We start from the raw sequence: 25179 nt of genomic DNA, 5'->3' as shown, positions 1-25179 counted from the left end.
AAAAAAAAAAAAAAACAAGAACATATATCACAAAGAAGATTTACATGAGAAGAAGGAAGACTTTGATAACTGCTTACCTGTCTCATGTTTTGGCTTATAAATTCCTCAAGGATGGAGAAGGCTGTGGTGTGCTAAAGGCAATTCCCTAGGATAGTAATAGCATCTGGCTAAACACAGAGTAATAAAAATCAAATAAAGGGCTGGGTGCCTATAGCTCAGTGGTTAGGGCACTGGCCACACATACCGGGACTGGTGGGTTCCCACCTGGTTGGTCCTGCTAAACAACAATGACAACCACAACAACAACAAAAAAATCACTAGGCGTTGTGGCAGGCACCTGTAGTCCCAGCTACTCGGGAGGCTGAGGCAAGAGAATCACTTAAGCCCAAGTGTTTGAGGTTGCTGTGAGCTGTGATGCCACGGCACTCTACCAAGGGTGAGGTAGTGAAACTGGAGGGAAGAGGAAGACAATGGTTAGAAAGGCTTTCCCCAAAGGAAATGTCCCTAAGTACATTCTGTATATGAGGAAGTGACTTCCCCATCACTTACCTCTACATTCTCTCTCCCACCACCTTCTTTCAGTGGACGGGGCCCAGGGCAGGGAGAGGAGGGAACAAAAGGAAGATTGCTCCTTCAGTGGACTTATCCTCCAAAGTATGGTCTTTTACTGCTGTTTATTTTCTGACCTCACCCTCTTGTTTACCTGCCATAATCAGTACATCTGTTTATAGCTTACCTGAGGTTCTCAGAAAGTGCAACTTCACTTCAAGAGGGCTGGGGTGGAGCCTGATTCTACATTTCTGACAAGCCCCCACATGACGCCATGATACTGATCTATTGAGCACACATTGGGTAGCCGCCCACTATAGCAGCCACTCACCACATGTGACTATTGCAATTTAAATTAATTAAATAAAGTTTAAAATTCAGTTCCTCAGTCACATTAACCATATTACCATATTGGGCAGTGCAAATAGAGAATGTTTTATGCATCCCAGAAAGATCCATTGGGCTGTGTTGGTCTAGCCTCTTCATTCTATTTTAGTGCCTAGCTAATTTTAACTACTCTGAATGTCTTGTATATAAACTATATACCTCAAACTCCTGGGCTCAATCAATCCCTTGCCTCAGCCTCCCAAGTAGGCTGATTTTTTTCTTCTTTTTTTTTTTGAGACAGAGTCTCACTATGTCACCCTCAGTAGAGTGCTATGGCATCATAGCTGACAGCAGCCTCAAACTCCTGTGCTTAAGCAATTCTCTTGCTTCAGCCTCCCAGGTAGCAGGGACTACAGGTGCCCACCACAACACCTGGCTATTTTTTGTTGCAGTTGTCATTGTTATTTAGCTGGCCTGGGCTGGGTTCGAACCTGGCTCCCTAGGTGTATGTGGCTGGTGCCATAACCCGTGTGCTACGGACACCGAGCCCTAGCTAATTTTTCTATTTGGAGTAGAGACAGGGTCTTGCTCTTGCTTAGACTGGTCTGGAACTCCTGAGCTCAAGGGATCCTCCAGCCTCAGCCTCCCAGAGTGCTAGGATTACAGGCATGAGCCACTGAGCCTGGCCGATTTCCTTGATTTTAGAAAGTCCCACATTTCAGGAAATTGTTCAGTTTTAGATAAATCAGAATGGTCAGTCACCCTCCCAAGATGCCATACCAAAAACTTCTCGGTGCCTTAGTTTCCTCATCTTTAAGAAGAGGACCATGGGCCAGGTGCAGTGGCTTACGCCTATAATCCTAGCTCTCCAGGAGGCCGAGATGGGTGAATTGCTTGAGCTCAGGAGTTCAAGACCAGCCTGAGCAAGAGCAAGTCCCAGTTGAGCTTGGTGGCTCACTCCTATAATCCCAGCACTCTGGGAGGCCATGGCAGATGGATTGCTTGAGCTCATGAGTTTGAGACCAGACTGAGCAAAGGTGAGACCCTGTCTCTACTAAGAATAGAAAAACTGAAGCAAGAAGATCACTTGAGCCCAAGAGCTAGAGGTTGCTATGAGCTCTGCTGCCATGGCACTCTACCCAGGGAGACAAAGTGAAATTCTGTCTTCAAAATAAATAAACAAATAAATAAGACCATAATAGTAATGTATTTCATAGGTTGTTGTGAAACAATTGTCTGGCCCACAGCAGACAGCATATGTTTGCCGTTACTGTTCCATGTGTGCCATAATGAGGGAAATATTGAAAGGCCCTATTTTTTTTTCTTTGAGATAGAAGTCTTACCATGGTGCCCTTGGTAGAGTGCTGTGATGTCACAGCTCACAGCAACATCAAACTCTTGGGCTTAAGCGATTTTCTTGCCTCAGCCTCCCAAATAGCTGGGACTATAGGTACCCACCACAACACCCGGGTATTTTTTTGTTGTAGTTGTCATTGTTGTTTAGCAGGCCCAGGCTGGGTTCGAACCACCAACCCTGACGCATATGGCCAGTGCCCTAACCACTTAGCTACAGGCACTGAGCCAGGAAAGCCTTGTTCTAAGGGTCAATCGTACAGGTGATGGCTAGCACTATGAGGGCATTGCTGTAAACAAACTGAATTGTCCCACATTCACAGGCTAGTAGGGGCGAAGTCAAAATTGATAAACTACTAGGAAATGGACTAGTACAATCACAACCTTATGAATTGTGGGGAGAGGGTAGGTTTGGGATAGAATAATAGAATGCTGTTTCAGAAAACAGATGAATCCCTGTATTTGTGGATGAGAAATTTGATTTCGGAAACAGGCCTAGAGAGGGTTAACAACTTATGCAAAGCCACAAATTAAGTTAGTGCAGTGCTGAGACTAGAACTCGTATCTTTGGAATGTAAACCCAGTGTCTGTATGTGTAGCAAAGAATGGGGAAGGGGTTTTAACATGTCTTCCTAGAGATGGTGGTTTTAAAAATTGGTAGCAAAGTCTATAACTTGTACCAATCTATCTCTGACTGGGACCCTAGGAATGCCCTCAGCCTCGGTTCATGTGATTTGTTTCCTTGTGCAGGTCTGATCATGTCCACGATCACCGTTTTCATTCTAATTTTATACTTTGTGATTGACAACTTTGTGATACAAGGCAGAACATGGCTATCTGAGTGTACTCCCATCTACATCCAGTACCTGGTCAAGTTCTTCATCATTGGCGTCACGGTACTGGTGGTGGCTGTGCCAGAGGGACTGCCACTGGCTGTCACCATCTCACTGGCCTATTCTGTGAAGGTGAGACTGAAACAATACTATCTCTTCCTTTACGACAGATAGGAGGGGAGGGTATCATTCAGTCTTCAGTGAAAGGGTAAGCCATTCTATCTGCTGTGAGCTTTGGGTGGTGCCTCACAAGAGCAGAAGTCCCTGGCACTATGGAAGAGTCATCTCACTGAGATGCATCAATGTTTAAGTAGCCCAACAGAATCTTAAGAATTTGACAAAAAGTGTATCTTGCATTTTAGCATGAGACTGGAGAATGAAATGTAGAGAGATTTGGGCTAGGAAATGACTCATGACCTATATTCGGGAGAGCCCAGTTGGTTTCTTTCAAGTCTTTTTTCCTCTCCTTTGTAGAAAATGATGAAAGACAATAACCTGGTACGACACTTGGATGCTTGTGAGACGATGGGCAATGCCACGGCTATTTGCTCTGATAAGACAGGCACGTTGACCATGAACCGCATGACTGTGGTACAAGCTTATATTGGGGGCACCCATTACCGTCAGATCCCAAGCCCTGATATCTTCCTGCCCAGGGTCCTGGAGTTGATTGTCAATGGCATTTCTATCAACAGTGCTTATACCTCCAAGATTCTGGTAAGCCTTTCCTACCAGGGCACTTAGATTTAGGGTGGTTAGAAGGGAACATTCATCTTCTCTGAGACAAACCCCCTATCGTTTAGTCTGCCTGAATTGCCATGCCACATGCCACTTCTTACTCCTAAGTGAACACACTTGACTAAGACTGGAATAATCCATGGGAGTAGATGGAGGGTTGGAGGCAAGAGCCTACAGAAGTCTATAGGCAGGAAAAGACAATATCTCCAAGGAAGCTCTTGCTGGTAGTAGAATTGAACTTATCTGGAGTAAATCACTCACTTTCCAGAAATAAGGAGAGGGTATTAGAATAAGACTCAAGCAGGGGGAAACACTAGTACTACCACAAAGTACAAACTCCTAACCCTTGGAAGGCTTGGGATCATGGTCACCACTGACCTCTGTCTGCCTACTCTTGAAAAAAGCAAAAAACAGCTGCACACAGTGACTAACACCTGTAATCCCAGCAACTCAGAAAGCTGAGATGGGGAAATCATTTAGGCCCGGGGTTTTGGGCTTGGCTTGGGCACCTTGTTGGGCCCCCATCTCTTAAAAATGAAAACAATTAGTCAGGAGTGGTGGTACCTGAAATCCCAACTACTCGGGACGCTGAGGCAGGAGGATCACTGGAGCCTAGGGTTTCAACATTACAGTGAGCTGTGTTTGCACCACTGCACTCCAGCCTGCACAAACAGAGCACAAGACCCTATTTCTAAACATAAAAATGTTTTAAATTAAAGGAAAAAGAATTGAAACACAAACTTTGTTTCCTTCATGGGCTCTGGGCGTATGAGAAAGTTTTCTAAGTGAATTCTTCCCTTCCTAAGTTATCTCCTTGGTCAAGGCATCTTACTCAATTGTCCTGTGTGTTTTTTCTGTCAGCCTCCAGAGAAGGAGGGAGGCCTGCCGAGGCAGGTGGGCAACAAGACTGAGTGTGCTCTGCTGGGCTTTGTCACGGATCTGAAGCAGGATTACCAGGCAGTGCGTAATGAGGTGCCCGAGGAGAAGTTCTACAAAGTGTACACCTTCAATTCGGTGCGCAAGTCAATGAGCACGGTCATCCGGAGCCCCACTGGTGGCTTCCGAATGTTCAGCAAGGGCGCCTCCGAGATCATTTTGCGCAAGTGAGCACCCATCCCTGCTTCTCCCCTTTAGGATCCTCCTTCCTCTCAGAAAGATCTGGGTGACACGCCCCATACTGAACCGATGTGAGTGGAAGGCAAGCCTTCCAGCCGGGTGGTGACATAACTAATATCTGAGCATTTCCTAAGGCCAAGCATTGTATTTAAGTACTTTAGGTGGCTGATTTTATTTAATCAACTCAGGGAGGAGAGCACTCTTACTATCCCTGTTTAACAGATGAGAAAACAGAAATACCAGCTAGTTAAGTTATTTGCACAAGGGGATATAGCTAGTAGTAGCACAGCCAGGACTCAGGCTTAGACTGTCTGAACTTCCATTCCCTACTCTGAAAACAGAGGTGGTAATTTAACTCAGCCAGCTCACAGGACTGCTACACAGCTCACTATGATTAAATGACTCAGTGTATATGAAATGCCTGGAACATAGCAAGCACTGGAAATGTTAGTTTGGTGTTCTCCCTTCTTTCCTATTCCCAATTCTGATTAGAGGGAAATTACATAACTTAAAAATAATGGTTAGGTCATCCATAGATCATTAAAAGTTTTCCCTACTCGGGTATAGAGCCAGAAGGGCTAAATTAACCAGTGCCCCAATTTGCCTTTAGTTGTCATCTTTTAATCAACACATTCTTGTTGAGCAGCCCCCTCTACCATGCACCAAGTGCTATTCTAAAAACTAGGGGTTGAAAAAGTCTCTACTCTCAAGAAATTTAAGAGAGCAGGTGATCCACAAATAACTCACCATTGCACTCATACATGAATAAGAACAGATGACATGGGAGCATCACACTCTCTGATTACCTAGACCTTACTCCGTCACAGGCCACCCCACCTTACTCCATCCCCCACCCCACCTCAGGGACTCAGCTAAGAGATGAATAAAGGAGAGGTTTGCCCATGGTACAGTGTGTCTAGGAAAAATGCAGATTACCAAAATGTCCATAAATGATTATAGAAACATGTGGAGAGGGAAGGCAGACACTGCTTTGTGACTGTGCACCTCTCCAGGTGTAACCGGATCCTGGACCAGAAAGGGGAAGCAATGCCATTCAAGAGCAAAGACCGAGATGATATGGTACGCACTGTCATTGAGCCCATGGCCTCAGAGGGACTCCGGACTATCTGCCTAGCTTACCGGGATTTTGAGGATGGAGAGCCCTCCTGGGACAGCGAGAATGAAATCCTCACTGAACTGACCTGCATCGCAGTGGTGGGCATTGAGGACCCTGTGCGCCCAGAGGTGAGTCTTTGTCTTGAAGAAGGAGCAAGAAAACATGAATGACAGTCTTCCCTGGCCCCTGGCCTATCCATAGACCCATTATGACTTAATAGGAAGCCACCAATAGTCATAGGAAGTGGAGTACTAGTTCCTTTTCTAGTTGTGACCCCCAGGCAAATCACCTAAATGTATCTAACTGACAGGAATAGAGATTTCTCTGCTTCCTGATTCTCAGAGCTGCTGTGGCATGCCAAATTGATAGAATATAGACTTCCTAGAGTTAATGCTGTGTAGGGTGGTGAGAAGCAAAGGTTCTGTTGGTATTATTATTTGAGAGAGAGCTAGGACAACTATTGTTAAATTGGGTGAGGTCAGGCCTATTATCTTAGCTCTCTGGGAGGCTGAGGCAGGTGGATTGCTTGAGCTCAGGAGTTCAAGACCAGCTTGATGGAGCAAGAGAGAGATCCCATCTCTACTAAAAATAGAAAAACTAGGCCTGGTGCGATAGCTCATGCCTGTAATCCTAGCCAGGTGGATAGCCTGAGCTCACAGCCAGGCATTATGGTGTTTATAGTCCCAGCTACTCTAGAGGCTGAGGCAAGAGAATCACTAGAGCCCAAGAGTTGGAGATTTGTGTGAGCTATGATGCCCCAGCACTCTACCAAGGGTGACAAAGTGAGACTCTGTCTCAAAAAAAAAAAAAAAATAGAAAAATTAGCTCATCATCCTGGCAGGCACCTACATTCTCAGCTACTTGAGAGGCTGAGGCAAGAGGATCTCTTGATCCCAGGAGTTTGAACTTGCTGAGGTGCCCAGGGCGATAGAATGAGACTCTGTCTCAAAAAAATACATAAATTAATAATAATAATAATAATAATAATTGGGCAGCATAATTAACATGGATACCAACTTCGTCTTTAACTGCCCTCTTTCAATCAACACATTCTGTCTGAGCACCTGCTGTGTGCTGGACACTATTCTAGACACTAGAAGATTAAAAAAGTCTCTGCTTCTGGGAGTTCAGACAGATGGAGTATCAGTTGTTGAGGCTCAGTGGCAAGAGGCAGTGTCACGCGTTTGAGAAACTACAAAAAGCTGACATGGTTGGAACATGGGCCAGGTGGGCAGAGAGTGGTAAAAGCTCCTGCTAGAGAAGAAAGCAGTGGCCAAGTCTCAAAATGCCATCCATGCCTTGCCAAGGAGCCTGGATGATAAGTGAAAGAGCAAGTATTTATACCTGACTCCTGAAGCAAATGCCCCCTTTAATTCATGGTATAATAAGGTAAATTCAAATGGGACTGTTAAGGGGTGGACAGAAATGAGGCAGCACCTAGCAACAGAAGATTGACCAGACTTAGCCTATGCCCCATGACACTGCTCCGAGGGTGCCTCTCTCCTTTCCACAATAAGGGGACAGATGAACAGGGACAGCTTACCAGGATCACCACCCTCATCTGTGCCTTTCCTCTTTCTTCACTGTCCATAGGTACCGGAAGCTATTGCCAAGTGCAAACGAGCTGGCATTACTGTAAGGATGGTGACAGGTGACAACATCAACACAGCCCGGGCCATTGCCATCAAATGTGGCATTCTGACACCTGGGGACGAATTCCTGTGCTTAGAAGGCAAAGAATTCAACCGACTCATCCGCAATGAGAAGGGCGAGGTGGGTCCTGGGTGGGAGGAACCAGGGCCTCACTTGAGGAGGGAAAGACGTTACTAGCTTAAGGCATCTGGCACATGAGGGAGAAAGTGGGTGGTTTCTAAACTAAAATTTATTCACATAGAAACATCCCTTTGTACCAAAACTGCTCAGATGGTAAAATGGGGAGTTGCCTTTCTTCGTCCTATCTCCATTCACAACTTGTCTTTTCAGATGGTGTCACCAACTTTTCACGTCTTTCTGCTTTTTTAGCAATGGGATGATTTTGTAATGATTACCCCCTCCCCCACTCCTCATATGTCACTACCCTCTGGGTAACAGTGGCTAATAGAGGACGTGTGGGAGTATGGAGCAGACCAAAGCATTCCTGATCTACATAGAAATCAAACCTAAAACCTCAGATGTGCCACTTGGCCACCTGAGCCAACCATGAACAACCCTGGCCCACCTCCTGTTAAGGGTAGAAGAATAGAGGCTTCGTTCCCAAGTAGGGAACTGTGAGGAAAAAGAAAAGGAAAGGGGCCTGAATGATCACCATTAGCAAATCCACCCTTGGAGACTGAGTTGGCTGTTTCACCTCCCCTGGAGGCCAGGATAAGACTCCCCCATGGGGCTATGGAGTATTAGATCCCCCCGTAGCTCAAAGTATGTGGAGAAGTAAGATTTCCCTGAATCGTGATTCTGAGTTTGACTGATCCAGGTGTGGTCTGGTGTTGACAGGTAGAGCAAGAACAGCTGGACAAGGTCTGGCCTAAGCTTCGGGTCCTGGCACGATCATCCCCTACTGACAAGCATACACTGGTGAAAGGTGAGATTGGTTCCCAAGTGGGTCCCTGTGATTGGTGAAAGTGGGCCAGGTAAGAACCATCAGCTCAAGCACCTTTCCAGTCCGAGTAGGGGGGTCCTGGGAGAGTACCCAGGCTAGTGGGGGAACATACAGTTTAGCAAACATCTGCGCCCTTGCTGACTAGACATATAACAAAGTTGTTTTTACGCATTACCATATCTTGTTTGCCAGTAGTACGTTGAACTAGGCAGAGCAGGCAAAACTCTTCTCATTTTGTAAATAAAGAAGTTTGAAGCTGAGAAGACAAGTAACTTCCTCAAGTGACTAGCTGGTGGATGGAAGTGGTACGTTTCACCCCCAGGTCTCTGCCTTCAAATGGCCCCAGGTGGCACGCCTGTGCTCACTGTGTTGCGTGTCTCTTTTCGCCAGGCATCATTGACAGCACCATTGGGGAACAGCGGCAGGTGGTGGCTGTCACTGGTGATGGCACAAATGATGGGCCTGCTCTGAAGAAAGCAGATGTTGGTTTTGCCATGGTAAGCTCAGCACAATGTCTTCCTCTGCCTGCAAGCTGCCTCCTCCATCAGGAAGCCAGGACAGGCTTTTGGTAACTCCATCTCTCCAACCTACCTGGCCAGTGATAACATGTAATTGGGGACCTATCAAGTACAAAGAATAGATAACAGAAACAGTGAAATCATGAAGGATTATTACCCAGGAAAAGCAAGACCAGGGGCGGTGCCCGTAGCTCAGTGGGTAGGGTGCCAGCCACATACACCGGGGCTGGCAGGTTCAACCCCTGCCTGGGCCCGCAAAAGCAACAATGACAACTGCAACAACAACAACAAAAATAGCCAAGCATCATGGTAAGTGCCTGTAGTCCCAGCTACTTTGGCACCATGGCACTCTACCAAGGGTGACACAGTAAGACCCTGTCTCAAAAAAAAAAAAGTAAGTCCAGCTTAACTTTATCCACAAACATGGTGATATTATAGAAAATTCACGTTCCATGTGGGATGTATACTCTAGCCACCACTGTTCACTGCTCTGCTTTTCACTTGTATGGCTGGGAGCATTAGAATCATTTGGAAAATTATTTGAATTACATATTCCAAGGTTCTATAGTTAGCCAGCTTGATTCAGTAAGCTCTGAGATGAGGACCAGAAATATTTGTGTTTTTAACAGGTATGCCAATTAATTCTGATGTTCAGAGAGGTTTTGAACCCCCTAGATTGTATCCTCTTGCTTACATAACTTATGATTGAACTGTTTGTAATTGTTAAGCAGTGGAAAGATATTTAAGAAGGAATATATCTTTGGGGAACCCTCTTTTTAAAAGAAATTTAGGAAATTTTGAGAATTTGCCAAACTCAGAATTGTATAAGGAATCACAGGTATCCATCACTCAGCTTCAACAATTATCAGCACTTGTCTCACTGACCTCCCCAACTCCAGCTGAATTATTATTATTATTTTTTTTGAGACAGAGTCTCACTATGTCACCCTTAGTAGAGTGCTGTTGCATCACAGCTCACAGCAACCTCAAAACTCCTTGGACTTAAGTGATTCTCCTGCCTCAGCCTCCCAAGTAGCTGGGACTATAGGCGCCTGCCACAATGCCCAGCTATTTTTTGGCTGTAGTTGTCATTGCTGTTTGGCAGGTCTGCGCTGGGCTCAAACCTGCCACCTCCAGTGTATGTGGCTGGTGCCCTAGCCACTTGAGCTATAGGCACCGAGCCTCCAGCTGAATTATTTTGAAGCAAATGCAAGGAATCATATCATTTCATCCATAAAAAATTCAGTACCGGCTCAGTGCCTGTGGCTCAAGCGGCTAAGGCGCCAGCCACGTACACCTGAGCTGGCAGGTTCAAATCCAGCCTGGGCCCACCAAACAACCACGGCTGCAACCAAATAATAGCCAGGCATTGTGGTGGGCGCCTGTAGTCCCAGCTACTTGGGAGGCAGAGGCAGGAGAATCGCTTGAGCCCAAGAGTTGGAGGTTGCTGTGAGCTCTAATGCCACAGCACTCTACCCAGGGCGACAGCTTGAGGCTCTGTCTAAAAAAAAATAATTCAGTACCATAAAATATATCTAAAAGAATCATAATACGATTATCTCATAACAAAATTGATATTTTCATACTTTCATGAAGTATCTAGTTGGTGTTCACATTTTCTTAATTGACTTATAAACATGGGTTTGGTTTGGTTTTGTTTATGGAGACAGAGCCTCAAAGTGTTGCCCTGGGTAGGGTGCCGTGGCATCACAGCTCACAGCAACCTCCAACTCCTAGGCTTAAGTGATTCTCTTGCCTCAGCCTCCCAAGTAGCTGGGACTACAGGTGCCCTCCACAACACCTGGCTATTTTTTGGTTGAAGTTGTCATTGTTGTTTGGCAGGCCTGGGCTGGATTTGAACCCACCAGCTCCAGTGTATGTGGCTAGGGCCTCAGCCACTTAAGCTACAGGCGCCAAGCCCATAAACATGGTTTTTATAGTTTATTTGTCCAAATCAGGATCCACATAAGAGCCATACACTGCGATATGGGCTGGGGATGGGAGGGATAGTTTTGCAGAGCAATTTGGGTTTAACTCAATGAGGCCCTAAAGATGGATAGGATTTAAATAGATGGGGAAAGAGGATGTTTCGGACTTGGGGAAATGATATGAGTGGAAGTCTAGACTCTAAGGAGATTCAGAGGATTTTGTATAAATCAGTAGATTGTGGGCAAAAAAAATTGTCATTAAGGGCAATGACTGCCAGGCTTAGCTCACTATTCCAAAAGTGAGATGTCTATTCAGAAACCTTTAGTGATTGGTTCCCCTTTGACAGAATTTTGAACAAAGATAGAACCTCTGAACTATGGTGCCAGAGCTTCTAGAGCATAATGTAGAGTTTCTCAAAGGTGTGGAGGAGACAAGGTATAAATGGGATAATGGCAATGGAAGACTTTAGAGGTAGAATAGATAGGATTGGTTTCCTACCCTTCAATTCGTTTCCAATATAGAGGTTGTAGTAGGCGGGGAGAAAAGGGTATCAGAGATGGCTGGAATTCCAAGTCTGGGTTCAGTAGTAAGGCAGTGGCATCAGCCCCCAGCTCTCTTCTGCAGAGTGACAGAGACATTTTCTCTTCATTTTCTTTTCTTAGGTGGCTAGCATGCCCTCTAATATGTATACCTACTTCTGAAGTTTCCTAGAAATCGGGGGTCAGGATATAGACCAGGTCTTTTTTGTCCTGCATAACACTGTCTTCCTTCCCCATCCTACCTCAGGGTATCGCAGGCACAGATGTCGCCAAGGAAGCTTCAGACATCATCCTAACAGATGACAACTTCACCAGCATTGTGAAGGCGGTGATGTGGGGACGAAATGTCTATGACAGCATCTCCAAGTTCCTGCAGTTTCAGCTCACTGTCAATGTCGTGGCTGTGATTGTGGCCTTCACTGGAGCCTGTATCACTCAGGTGAAGGGGTGTGGGCAAGCTGACGTGGGAGGGACAAGGCAGGGGTGGTGGTACATTGTATCTGCTGAGGAGTGAGGGCCAGTAATATTAGGGGCAGGAGTCAGCTCTACCAGGTCTACTGTCTCTATCTGCTTATGTGGAACGATAACTTATCTGCCATCAATTAGCTCTTATGTGTCAGCCACTGTGATGAGCGCTTGTATGTACTGTCTCTCCTCTTCCCAGTCAGCCTTGCAAGGTAGATATTATTATCCCCATTTTGCAGATGAGAAACCCAAGGCTCAAAGAGATTAAGTAACTTTCTCAAGGTCACTCCCCTAAAGTGACCAAATTCAAAGTCTAGGTGAGCAGGACTTTGGAGAGCAGGAGCTAAGCCGTCCTCAGAGCCAACGTGGGGCTGATGCAGAGGTGGGGGTGGTTTCTGAGGAAAGCTAAAAGGACTGCTTCTTCTTCCCACCAGGATTCCCCATTGAAAGCTGTGCAGATGCTGTGGGTTAATCTAATCATGGACACTTTTGCTTCATTGGCCCTGGCCACAGAGCCCCCTACAGATTCTCTATTGAAGCGTCGCCCCTATGGCCGAAATAAGCCTCTGATCTCACGTACTATGATGAAGAATATCTTGGGCCATGCAGTCTATCAGCTGACTGTCATCTTTTTCCTTGTCTTTGCTGGTGAGCCAGGGTTGGGCAGCAGTTGGGGTGGAGCTGGAGCAGCTAGATGGAGATGGGGGCAGAGAATGGCCTGAGGAAGGAAGGCAGCACAGACTAGGAATAAAAGCAGCTTCACCTATTGAGTGCTTCCTGTATTCCTGGTACATGGTGCATTGTGCTATTTTATGTTCTCCTCCTAAGAATTTCACCATGGTGGCCTTATTATTTATACTTTTATAGATCAAAAAAATGAAGCTCAGGTCCCATAATGAGTAAATAGTTGGGCTAAAATGCAAATTTATGTCTGCCTGACCCCCGTGCATATAGTCTTACCACCATGCTACACTGCACGAAAGCATCTTAATGGAACAGACAGAGGGTTGGATGGGGAGACCAGGGCTAACATTTAAAATATTTAATAACTTAGGGGCTGGGCAAGGTGGCTCATGCGTATAATCTTAGTTCTCTGGGAGGTCAAGGTGGGTGGATTGCCTGAGCTCAGGAGTTCCAGACCAGCGTAAGCAAGAGCGAGACCCCCTATCTAAAAAATAGCTGGGTGTTGTGGCAGATGCCTATAGTCCCAGCTATTTGGGAGGCTGAGGCAAAAGGATCACTTGAGCCCAGGAGTTTGAGGTTGCTATGAGTTATGATGCCAAAGCACTCTACCATGGGTGACAAAGTGAGACTCTATGTCAAAAATAATAATAGGCTCAGCTCCTGTAGCTCAGTGGCTAGGGTGCTGGCCACATACACCAGGGCTGGTGGGTTCGAACCCAGCTTGGGCCTGCCAAACAACAATGACAACTACAACCAAAAAATGGCCAGGTATTATGGTGGGTACCTGTAGTCCCAGCTACTTTGGAGGCTAAGGCAAGAGAATCACTTAAGCCCAAGAGTTTGAGGTTGCTATGAGCTATGACACCATGGTACCCAGGGCAACAAAGTGAGACTCTGTCTAAATAAATAAATAAATAAAATATTTAATAACTTGGGCCAGGCTCAGTGGCTTATGTCTGTAATTTGAGCACTCTGGGAGGCTGAAGTGGCTGGATTGCTTGAGTTTAGGAGTTTCAGACCAGCCTGAGCAAGAGAGAGACCTGGTCTCTACTAAAAATAGAAAAACTGGCTAGACATAGTAGTGCACACCTGTAGTCCCAGCTACTCAGGAGTCTGAGGCAAGTGGATTGCTTGAGCCCAGGAGTTTGAGGTTGCTGTGAGCTATGATGTTACAGCACTCTAGCCTGGGGCAACAGAGTGAGATTCTGTCTTTAAAAAGAATTAATAACTAGTAGAGCTCAGATACTGACCAATCATAATGGAAACCAGCCATAAGCAACCAGTATGTCCTGACCAATGTGTTCTGACTCCTAGTTCAGACCAGCTTACTCTCCACTGTTTCTCTTCTCCTTATCAGGTGAGAAATTCTTTGACATCGATAGTGGGAGGAAGGCACCTCTGCATGCACCCCCCAGCCAACACTATACCATTGTTTTCAATACCTTTGTGCTGATGCAAATTTTCAATGAAATCAACTCCCGAAAGATCCATGGAGAGAAGAATGTCTTTTCAGGCATTTACCACAACATCATCTTCTGCACTGTGGTTTTGGGCACATTCATCAGCCAGGTGAGATTCTATCCAGAGCTGGGGTAGCATTTCTGGGATGATAAAGGCCAGCAGCTGGGAGCCACTGTGCCCTAAGTACCCAGGAAAAGAAGTGAGGAAGGAACGGGGACTGACGCTGTGAGGTGAACCCTTCAGAGTTCCCGATTTGCTTCCATTTGTGCCTTGCTCTAGGATCAGAACCCAGTCTGCCTGTGTCCCAGTGCAAGGCACTATGTTGGTGGTGAATAAAATAAGACTTGTAGAATCTTTTCATTGTCTCTCTAAATACACAGAAATTTCACAAAGTGACCAAGAGAAGGGTCACTCTCTACTAGCCCCTTACCATGCCTCCTGCTGGCGTACATGAAACTTGTCTGTAGGTGTAGTCTGGACTATCTCCCTGTCCCTTCGCCTTTGTTCTAAACGGGCTTATAGTAGAAAATGCTGGGCAATGCTACAGAGAAAGAGAAGTATTGGGATGGTGAACATGTCGTTGACATAGTCCAGCTTGGGTTCCTCCTGTGGGAACCAGGGTCAAAGACGTAGCTGCCCTGGTGGTAAAAGGATCGCACCTCTTCTTTCTTGCCCTGGTCACAGGTACACTAAAACACCTGTGGATACGAGAGATTCTGAGCTTGCTATGTAACAGACAAGCTCCTCCCTAGTCCCGCAGCAGGGTCCGTCCCTTAACTTGGCTTTGTCCTCAATTCCTCTTCTCCATTGCTGTGCCTTCTCTTTGTCACCCACTGGCTTTAGTCACAAGAAGCCTCCAACTCCGCTAGCTCCCCCAAATCTTACATTCATCATAATCATAGTAACTATGTCTGTCTCCCCGTCAGAGTACTCTATAAAGACTATTTGTATCTGCCTCTCTTTTTAGATTTCTTCTTTCCCCTTCCCCAGCAAGCAAATCAAGACTTCCACCCCAAGAATCCTGGGGCAGGGGAGATGATATGGCTTTGGTGGCATTGGCTGGAGGACTGTTTTCCTGTTAGTCACCTCCCTGATGGCAGACTGCCCCCTTTCTCTGTCCTAGATTCTCATTGTGGAATTTGGGGGTAAACCCTTCAGTTGTACAAAGCTCAACCTGTCCCAGTGGTTGTGGTGTCTCTTCATCGGAATTGGAGAACTTATCTGGGGTCAGGTGAGTACTGGCACACCCTCCCCTACATTTGCATGGCCTGCAGGTCCCCTCTCTTCTGCAGGGGACAGAGCAAGCAGCTATGGAGACTCCCCGCTCCTCATCTTCATCTTCTCCTTTCTCCCAACCATAGGATCCTGCAAGGGATGAGCAGAGCCTGCCACGCACATCAGAGGTTTAAGATTTTCTCTCTAACTATGCCTGGAGGCAGGGAAATTCCTTAGCTTCCCTGAGAAGAGTAGAACTTTTTTTTTTTGAGACAGAGTTTCACTCTGTGGCCCTCAGTAGAGCCATGGCATTATAGCTCACAGCAACCTCAAATTCTTGGGCTCAAGCAATTCTCTTGCCTTAGCCCCCCAAATAACTGGGACTACAGACACCTGCCACAACACCTGGCTATTTAGAGATGAGATCTCGCTCTGGCTCGGGCTACTCTTGAACCTGTGAGCTCAGGCAATCTGCCTGCCTTGGCTTCCCAGAGTGTGAGGATTACAGGAGTGAGCCACCATGCCCAGCCCAAGAGTAGAACTTTTTTTTTTTTTTTGGAGACAGAGCCTCAAGCTGTCGCCCTGGGTAGAGTGCTGTGGCATCACAGCTCACAGCAACCTCCAACTCCTGGGCTCAAGCAAGTCTCCTGCCTCTGCATCCCAAGTAGCTGGGACCACAGGTGCCCACCACAATGCCCGGCTATTTTTTGGTTGCAACCGTCATTGTTGTTTGGTGGGCCCAGGCTGGATTTGAACCCGCCACCTTGGGTGTACGTGGCTGGCGCCTTAGCCACTTGAGCCACAGGCGCCAAGCCAAGAGTAGAACTTTTTAAAGGAATTTTTCTTAAAAAAAACAAAACAAACAAAACCTGAAGGGTTGTAGAAGGGAAGAATTTGCAAAGCACAAGTCCTTATTTTAATGAATCAGTAACCTGTCTGTGGGCTGCATGTGGACATAATTTGCAGCTCCCCATCCTCTTCTGTTTCTCTCCATAGCTTTAATAGGTGGAATGCTGACTTGGCCCAGCATGATGGCTCACGCCTGTAATCCCAGCACTCTGGGAGGCTAAGGCAGTTGGATTGCCTGAGCTCATGGGTTTGAGACCAGTCTAAGCAAGAGCAAGACCCCATCTCTAATAATAGCTGGGCATTGTGGCAAGTGCCTGTAGTCCTAGCTACTTAGGAGTCTGAAACAAGAATCACTTGAGCCCAAGAATTTGAGGTTGCTGTGAGCTATGATGCCATGGCACTCTACCGAGGGTGACAAAGTGAAACTCTGTCTCAAAAAAAAAAGAGAAAAGAATGCATAACTCAGCTGAGATAAGTCAGATTTACAGTCTAGAGAAGCAGTATGGCATAGGTTCAGAGCATGGATTCTGGGACTGGCTGTATGAGTTTGAATCCAGCTTTCCTTTTTCAAGCTGACTCACTTTGGGACAGTTACTTAACCCTGTATACTTCATCATCCTCAACTTAGGATAACAGAGTCATTGTTAATCATTAAACTGGTTACTCTACATAAAAAACTCAGAATAGTGTCTAGTACCTTATAAGAACTCAAGAAATATTGGCTACTAATATCATTAGGACTGGTAAGAGATTTATGTTTTCCCTAATGCCACTTTACACATCCCCCTCATCTTCAGCTCTGGGCTAGGCTGTGCTGCTCTTTGCAGACCCAAGTCCCTGCACATAATCACCTAATTCCTAGCCCCCTGGGGAATGGAGGCTTTGCCCTAACTGACTCCAAAGAGCCCTTTCTGGAGCTTCAGGGCTCCTCCCAAGCCAAGTGATTGTTTCTTTATACCTCCTAGATGCCTGGCTGATTAATTTCTTTTCTTGAAGACAGAGTCTCACTGTGTAGCCCTCTGTAGAGTACTATGGCTGATGCCATAGTACACATGTTCACAGCAACCTCAAACTCTTGGGCTTAGTGATTCTCTTGCCTCAGCCTCCCAAGTAGCTGGGACTATAGGTGCATGCCACAATGTCCAGCTGTTTTTTTGTTTTTAGTTGTCGTTGTTTGGCAGGCCCAGGCTGGGTTCGAACCCTCCAGCCCTGGTGTATGTGGCTGGCACCCTAGCCACTGAGCTACAGGTGCCAGGCCAACCCCAATTAATTTCTAACCTGATTCCCTCTACCCTATTCTGTTTACTGAGGTTTATTTACCAGTGAGTTCCTAAAGAGCTTTATATGTGGGTAAATCTTGGTCATTTCACCTATTATTTGAGACTCTCCTGGGTCTGGTCTCACATGTGGCCATGTGGCTTTGATGCTAGAATACAGCCTTCCTTCCATATCCCAACTGCTTCTTCCAACATCCAGAAGCAGAGCTTTGCCAGGTGCGGTAGCTCACGCCTGTAGTCCCAGCACTCTGGGAGGCCAAGGTGGGCGGATTACCTAGACTCACAAGTTCGAGACCAGCCTGAGCTAGAGTGAGACCCCATCTCTAAAAAATAGCTGGGCATTGTGGTGGGTGCCTGTAGTCCCAGCTACTCAGGAGGCTGAGGTGAGAGAATCACTTGAGCCCAAGAGTTTGAGGTTGCTGTGAGCTATGATGCCATAGTACTCTACAGAGGGTGACAAAGTGAGACTGTGTCTTTAAAAAAAACAAGAAAAGCAGGGATAGTGCCTGTGGCTCAGTGAGTAGGGCACCAGCCCCATATACCAAGGGTGGCGGCCCGGCCCTGGCCGAACTGCAACCAAAAAATACCTGGGCTTTGTGGTGGGCACCTGTAGTTCTAGCTACTTGGGAGGCAAGAGAATCAAGAGAATCGCTTAAGCTCAGGAGTTGGAGGTTGCTGTGAGCTGTGTGACACCATGGCACTCTACCAAGGGCAACAAAGTGAAACTCTGCCTCAAAAAAAAAAAAAAAAAAAAAAAAAAACAAGAAAAGCAGAGCTTTGATATTCTTCCCATTCAGATCACCTGGCTGTATGTTAGACAGCCCATATTTCCTCTTTCCCATCTGAGCCCTGCCTACTCCTCACCTTGTTTGTAGAGAACTGACTGAACTCATCAAGTGATTTATTTTTAATTTAAAGCCCGACCTACTGCTCCATATCTTCTGGTAATACTCATGTGTCCCTTCTCCTATGGACAGTCCCACCCCCTTCCTCATTCAAAGCCCAAGAAAACTTTTAGTACACTTTCACTACATTTTTTACTATTGTGCTTGCGGTAACTAAGAAGGGAGTCATTCACTTCCAATATCCTTCTCTAGCTCTTGCCCATATATGTGCAGTGGGACCATCTTCTCTCCAGATTTGTTTCCCCCCAGGTCCTGGTCTCTGTCTTTTCCTACTGTGGACCATACATTATAGTTACGTTTCTCCTAAAAGACAGACAGCAAAATGGAGAAGGAAGAAGTAAGACAGAAAGAGGAAAATAAAGTAGATAACTAGGCAGATGGCTGGTAGATACCTAGAATATAAGCTCTCTTTTGTATGTCTGTAAATATAAGAACCTTCTGAGAGCCGGGCAGTTGGCGGGCCCTTGGCAAATACTTGTCTGAAGGAATTGGTGCTTCTCCCAGTGGGAAGAGTGATAGGGTAAAGAGTAGCCTGCCCAAGGGCCTGGCCCATGCAAGTTGGCTGACAGCTCTTCCACCCTGATTCTGATGTCTCCCCCTTCACTGCACCTGTTCTCAGGTCATCTCTGCAATACCTACCCAATCCCTGAAGTTCCTGAAGGAGGCTGGGCATGGCACTGCCAAAGAGGAAATCAACAAGGATGCTGAGGGGCTGGATGAGATTGACCACGCAGAGATGGAGCTGCGCCGAGGCCAGATCCTCTGGTTCCGAGGCCTGAACCGTATCCAGACTCAGGTACTCAGAGAGTTGCCTATTTTCCCCCTAGGGAAGTGTTGGGAGGGAGGCAGATCTTGGTGGCCAGCATCTCTCCTCCTAAGGGTTTACTCCTGATGGAATGGGCAGTCCAGCTCCCTGGCTTCAGGACACAGAGAGCAGAGGTATCTATGTGGGCACCTCTGAGAAGAATAGCCAAAGTAGCTAGGCCACGTACGCTCTTAGCACAGCCCTTGAGCTTTGTGTTGGCTCTGAAGCCCACTCTCCTCCCTTCTGTCAGGTGGGCAAGCTTCCTGCATCAGGTATCTTGCAAACACTAGATCCTGCCCCAAAGTGAGTTCATATTCTTAGTCTTTCCCTACCCTTCAGAAGGAAGGAGTTAGATAATATCTCCATGCCAACATCCCCAGCAGACACTTACTGTCCTCACCCTGCCATTATGGTAACAGAGGTTATCTATATCTTCCCCACTCAAAACTGAAGGCCATGGTGGGGAATCTGATGGTTTGGTGTATGTAGTGATAGTCTCTAAATGCCTTAGTGCCTCTTACAGGTTCAGACTTGTTTTCTAATAAGGAAGAAGCTATAATTTCTTCAGACCTTTTCCTTCACTGGATTTCTGAAATGGGATAGAAGCTTCTCCTGCCACTCTATGTCCCCTGCCTACAGCCCTACAGTAACTCCTTTTTTCCCCACTTCCCATGCATCAGTTATAAATACCTCCTCCTGAGTGAATGGGCTGGCCTAGGCCCTGATAATCCCATCTTTCCCTGCTCTAAACCCCCATGCCTTTATTGTTTTACTCCTGAGATTCCCCAGCTTAAGAACCTGTAAATTCCAAGGCCTTAAGGATGGTCTCCAGAGAACAGGCCTGTTTCTCTCTGTTTATCAGCTAGAGATCCCAAAAATAAGTTTTACTCTCTAAAATCAGCCTTGTAGACAGTTTAGAAAGTTCCCCAGTCAACCCCACCTCCTTAGTGTATGGGTAAGATAGATAAAATGAATATTCTAAACTATATAGCTGGTAGGAACTTATCTCCCAGGAGCAGGACAATAGCTGGGAAAGAAGGGACAGGTAGGGGAACACTGGGGTTCCTTTGCCCTCTCTCAAGTTCCTCCACCCAGAAAGGAAAATGCCAGCAGGACCTGCACAAAGTGCCTTGTGGCATCCAGAGTTCCCATGCCCACTCCCTACTCCACCCCCTCCTCCAGGCTGCTGAGTCTGTCAAGTGCCCATAGAACCTGGCGCCTTTGGCTCCCGTCTCTGAGCCCCCAGTGCTTTCCTTTGGGTCTGCTCTTTTCAAAATAACCTGTCTTTGCTTTTCTTCCCTTTTAGGATCACCTGCTTCCTTTTCTGCTATATAATATTTTTTTTTCCTAGCCAGGATTCCCTCATTCCAGTACCTCCTTGCCAACCCTCTGTCCTGGGGGTGCTGAGATTCCTGGGTCTTCCTTCCCGTCCAGTACCAATTGCCACTCTCTTGACTACACACCTCTCTGGTCTCGCTGCCTACATAGCTTTAGGCATACTACCTTTCCCTGTTGGAACATGAGACATTTGAGCCAGAACAGCACTAAAGCCTACTAAACTTAAGCACCAAAAGCAATCTGTTAAAGGTGCCACGATGACCAAATCCATACCATTTTAGTGTGCATCTGCCTTTGTGGGCAGATGAGGCTATCTTGTGCTAATGTGCATCCCAGGTACCCAAGGCCCACTCCTGGCATCAATTCTGCAGCCTCAGGAGGATTCTAACAAAATCTCCTGTGCAGTCTCAATGGTTGATCTTTGTTGTCATTCTCAGAAGGAGGAGGTGCTGCCAAACTATCATCCAATTCTAGATAGGATTTCCCCTTTCTATTTAGGGGTGGGGAACCTGCGGCCTTCTAATTTCAAGATTGTTAATCTTTAAGCACCAAAGGAGGCAACAGAAACTTCCATCTTTCTCTGCCGCAACCCTATTAATAAAAGAATTTGTTGGGTAGCGCCTGTGGCTCAAGGAGCAGGGCACCCCCTCGCCCCCATATGCTGGAGGTGGCGAGTTCAAACCCAGCCCCAGCCAAAAAGCTGCAATAAGTAAATAAATAAATAAATAAATTTGTTCTGTAAAATTTGGATTCCGTCAAGAGGCTGTACTTAAGGACCTAGAAGGCCACTTATGGCCCTGAAACCTGCAGGTTCTCCACCCCTGTTTGGGAAGGTCAACCTGAGATCTAAGTTCATTGTGGAGGTTGGGATTTTGCAAGAATGCAACTTTATAAGAACTGGAACCCTCTCAAATGTAAACCCCTCCCTCCTGCCAGGTTAGACTCCTCAGTTCCTGAGGAACTGAAAACCACATGTGAGGGAGGGGTGGCATTTTAGCTCAAACTTTGATCTGGGTCCAGAAATTAACCCTAAACATTTCATGGCCTCTCAGGAAATCTTTATAAATAAGAGTAGCTGTCTTGGCGCCTATGGCTCAAGCGGCTAAGGCGCCAGCCACATACACCTAAGGTGGTGGGTTTGAATCCAGCCCGGGCCCACCAAACAACAATGACTGCTGCAACCAAAAAATAGCCAGGCGTTGTGGCAGACGCCTGTGGTCCCAGCTACTTGGGAGGCTGAGGCAGGAGACTGGCTTGAGCCCAGGAGTTGGAGGTTGCTGTGAAGCTGTGATGCCATGGCACTCTACCCAGGAGGACAGCTTGAGGCTTTGTCTCAAATAAGTAAATAAATAAATTAGAGTAGCTGTCTGACTCGCATAGGGTCAGCTTGTGGGGAAATGGGGTCAGATTAATGGAATCAGCACCTTTCCTACATTCCTGATACATTGTCCCTTCGCAGCAGGCAGGTGAATATTTCTGAGATTATTCTACCAGATCCATGAAGGATGAAGGGGTTTCCTTTTGATTTGTTCCGTGTTACTTAGGGGTCAGAGACAAGGGTGGCAGATTTGATTGAAGCCCCAGATCCAGACCATTGCTGGAAGATGAATGGCATTGATTGCCTCTGTCCCAGAGAAGAAACACATTGAAAACCAGAGACTGCTTATTTAGGCTTAGATCTGCCTGCTCCCCACTATCACCACCAGCTAAAAGCTCTTCCTCCTCCCTCAGCCTAATTGCTGAGTTATTCTCGGCATTTCTGCCAGACATTTCAGGCTCTCCAGTACATTAATGTGGCTAGCCACATTCTTTCTAATGGGCCTGGCCACTAGATCATTGAGCTGCATTCTCTAGCTTCAGCTGAAGGAAAGAGTATCTCAGAGAAAATACCCAAAAGAGGATGAGCCCAGCAACTCATGGTCCGGGGGCCTTCATGACTACCCATACTACACTGCCCCTGTTTTTTTCTTTAAACACATAAGACGTTTTCAGAGTCCAGGTCAAAACCAGGAATAAGCTGCTACTCACTGTCTAGCTGTTAGAAGTGATGAAGAAGAGAAGTCCTTTTAACTTTTAAATATTCTTAGACTCCTGTACCCCGTAAACACCCCCCACAGGTTAAATGGGAAGAGAAAACTGGATTTTGGCTGGGTGTTGGGACTCCATGGCAAATTGTTCCCTAAATGAAGTGTGATATGCAATTAACGGTTTTTTTCTCCCTTCTCCTCACCACTGCTTTGTGTGTGAGGGAATCTCTCTTGTTTTCTACCTGGCTTGTTTTCTACCTCCTATCCCCTTTTCCCAGCTACTTGTATCCCCCTTCCCAAACCCTCTTAAGACTCTCCCCTCCTCTATCTTTCCTTCTCTCTAACTATGGAGCAAAGCTGTCTCACTCTCTGATTCTTTGCAGATCGACGTAGTTAACACATTCCAGTCGGGAGCCTCTCTTAAGGGAGTCATAAGGCGACAGAACATGGCTCATCACCTTGATGTAAAAATTGTTCCTAGCTCATCCTTTGTAGCAGTTGCACCAGTCAAATCTTCCCCCAGCTCTTCTGTTTCTGCTGCTGTTTCATCTCCTACTGTGGGCAGTGAGTCACAGTCTATTACGATGCATGATTTGGTAAAATGACCACAAGAGAGCACGTGGCATCCACTTTAACCAACCATAGTTGTCTTTTCCTTTTGGTTTTTCCCTTTAATCTCTTGACTTAAGGGAAGAAAAGACAAAAATCCCACTATACAACCAGGCTGTATGCCCTTTTATTTTTTTAACATAGAAAAGCTATTAAACTATAATTATTTTGAAGACAATAATCCTGTTTTCTGATTGTTCTTCTGCATTGCTTGTTCCTCCCTTTTCTTGAGTTTTGTTTTGTTTTGCTTTGCCTTGTTTTTCGCTTTGTTTGGGTAAGTTGTTGCTGTTCCTCTCCTCTCCTCCTACTCCTTTGAGTCTAAAATCTACCTCGCAAGCTTAGATTGAGGTCAGGCTAAATGAAAACGCAGGAACTCGTTACATGAGGGCAAGTTTGGAATCTCCTGAAGAAAGATCTGGAGAGCACTAATGTGTCCCTGGGGTTTTTTACTAATGGATCTGTCATTTTAGATCCAATATTGGGCCAAGCACGGCATCCCACGCCTGTAATCCTAGCACTCTGGGAGGCCACAGTGGGTGGATCTCTTGAGCTCACAGTTCAAGACCAGCCTGAACAAAAGCGAGACCCCATCTCTACTAGAAATAGAAAAATCCAGCCGGGTATGATGCCAGGCACCTGTAGTCCCAGCTACTCAGGAGGCTGAGGCAAGAGAATCACTTGAACCCAAGAGTTGAAGGTTGCTGTGAGCTGTGATGCCATGTCACTCTACCCAGGGCAACAGAGTGAGACTCTGTCTTAAAAACAAAAGAAGAAATAGAAGGCGGCGCCTGTGGCTCAAAGGAGTAGGGCCCTGGACCCATATGCCGGAGGTGGCAGGTTCAAACCCAGCCCTGGCCAAAAACTGCAAATAAAAAAAAAAAAAGAAAGAAATAGAGCTCATCAATAATAAAAATAATAATAGTCCCTTTCACATGATTTTTTTAATAAATAATAATAATAATAGTCCTTTTGGTGACTCCTCTATTGTTGGCTGCCAATATTAGCATACCCATAAAAGTTGTAGCTGGCTGTGAAGGAAAGAAGGTAGTTGGGTTCACATGTACGGGGCTGAACAACCTCACATTTTTCAGTGACTTTAAACCACACTCTGTTTTAAGAATTAGCTAATTCAGGCTCAGCACTGTTGCATGAATTGATCGGGCCGGAGTCCCAGAGGTAGGACTAGCGGTCAGAATGTTTTGGAAGAGAAGGGGGCTACAGCTCTCTCAGGCATGCAGCGACCCTAGTTTATTTCTCACTTATATACCCTAACAATAAAACATTCTGCACGTATACACATAATCTTAAAATTACAATACAAGAAAGTCACAAAAAAGTCACGAGCCTTATTTATCTCTTTTTGCTGCAAAGAACAAAGTATTCATCTGTAAAGACCAGACATAATCTTTAACTTAGCAGCACAATAACCTTATCTTGATTTACCGCTACTCAGGTCTCTTCCAGGAAATTCCTGACCACAGTGTGCTCTGTTTTCCATGCCTGCCTCCCACTAGATGAGTTTTTTTAATCTCTCCAAAGAGTTCTCAAAGGAATATCCCTTCCTGCAGACCTTGAGACAGTTTCAGTCAAGAACAAAGTTATGGCAGCCTTTAATGTGGCTCGGCTACATTTCTCCCTTTTCTTTATGCATAGACAAATTATGCATAATAACAGAAAATACAGCTGCTTGACATTCATTCACCTGATGGGTTTGGCGAACTCGTCTGCAGACAAGATACAAAATAAAGCAAATAATAAACAACACAGGCTCGGCACCTGTGGCTCAAGTGGCTAAGGCACCAGCCACATACACCTAAGGTGGCAGGTTCAAATCCACCCAGGCCCACCAACCAACAATGACAGCTGCAACTAAAAAACATATAGCCAGGCATTGTGGCGGGCGCCTGTGGTCCCAGCTACTTGGGAGGC

The 25179-nt window shown here is 46.1% G+C and overlaps 1 protein-coding gene across 1 annotated transcript in view; it reads left to right on the top strand.

Annotated features, from left to right (window-relative positions):
* Positions 1 to 25179, top strand: part of ATP2B4 (ATPase plasma membrane Ca2+ transporting 4) — a 107080-nt gene that overhangs the window by 76369 nt on the left and 5532 nt on the right. The window contains exons 9-20 of the mRNA XM_003792250.2: positions 2980 to 3194; positions 3537 to 3779; positions 4662 to 4903; positions 5930 to 6161; positions 7627 to 7806; positions 8524 to 8611; positions 9020 to 9126; positions 11863 to 12054; positions 12515 to 12728; positions 14122 to 14333; positions 15349 to 15456; positions 19091 to 19267. Of these exons, the coding sequence (XP_003792298.1) occupies positions 2980 to 3194; positions 3537 to 3779; positions 4662 to 4903; positions 5930 to 6161; positions 7627 to 7806; positions 8524 to 8611; positions 9020 to 9126; positions 11863 to 12054; positions 12515 to 12728; positions 14122 to 14333; positions 15349 to 15456; positions 19091 to 19267 (2210 nt within the window). The remainder of the gene's footprint in view (positions 1 to 2979; positions 3195 to 3536; positions 3780 to 4661; positions 4904 to 5929; positions 6162 to 7626; positions 7807 to 8523; positions 8612 to 9019; positions 9127 to 11862; positions 12055 to 12514; positions 12729 to 14121; positions 14334 to 15348; positions 15457 to 19090; positions 19268 to 25179) is intronic.

This window comes from Otolemur garnettii, unplaced genomic scaffold (genome assembly GCF_000181295.1).
Source record: "Otolemur garnettii isolate 467f Iridium unplaced genomic scaffold, OtoGar3 scaffold00055, whole genome shotgun sequence".
In the NCBI taxonomy this organism is placed as follows: Eukaryota; Metazoa; Chordata; class Mammalia; order Primates; family Galagidae; genus Otolemur; species Otolemur garnettii.
The sequence above is the reverse complement of the archived record's forward strand: the minus strand, read 5'-3'. Positions and strand labels throughout refer to the sequence as shown.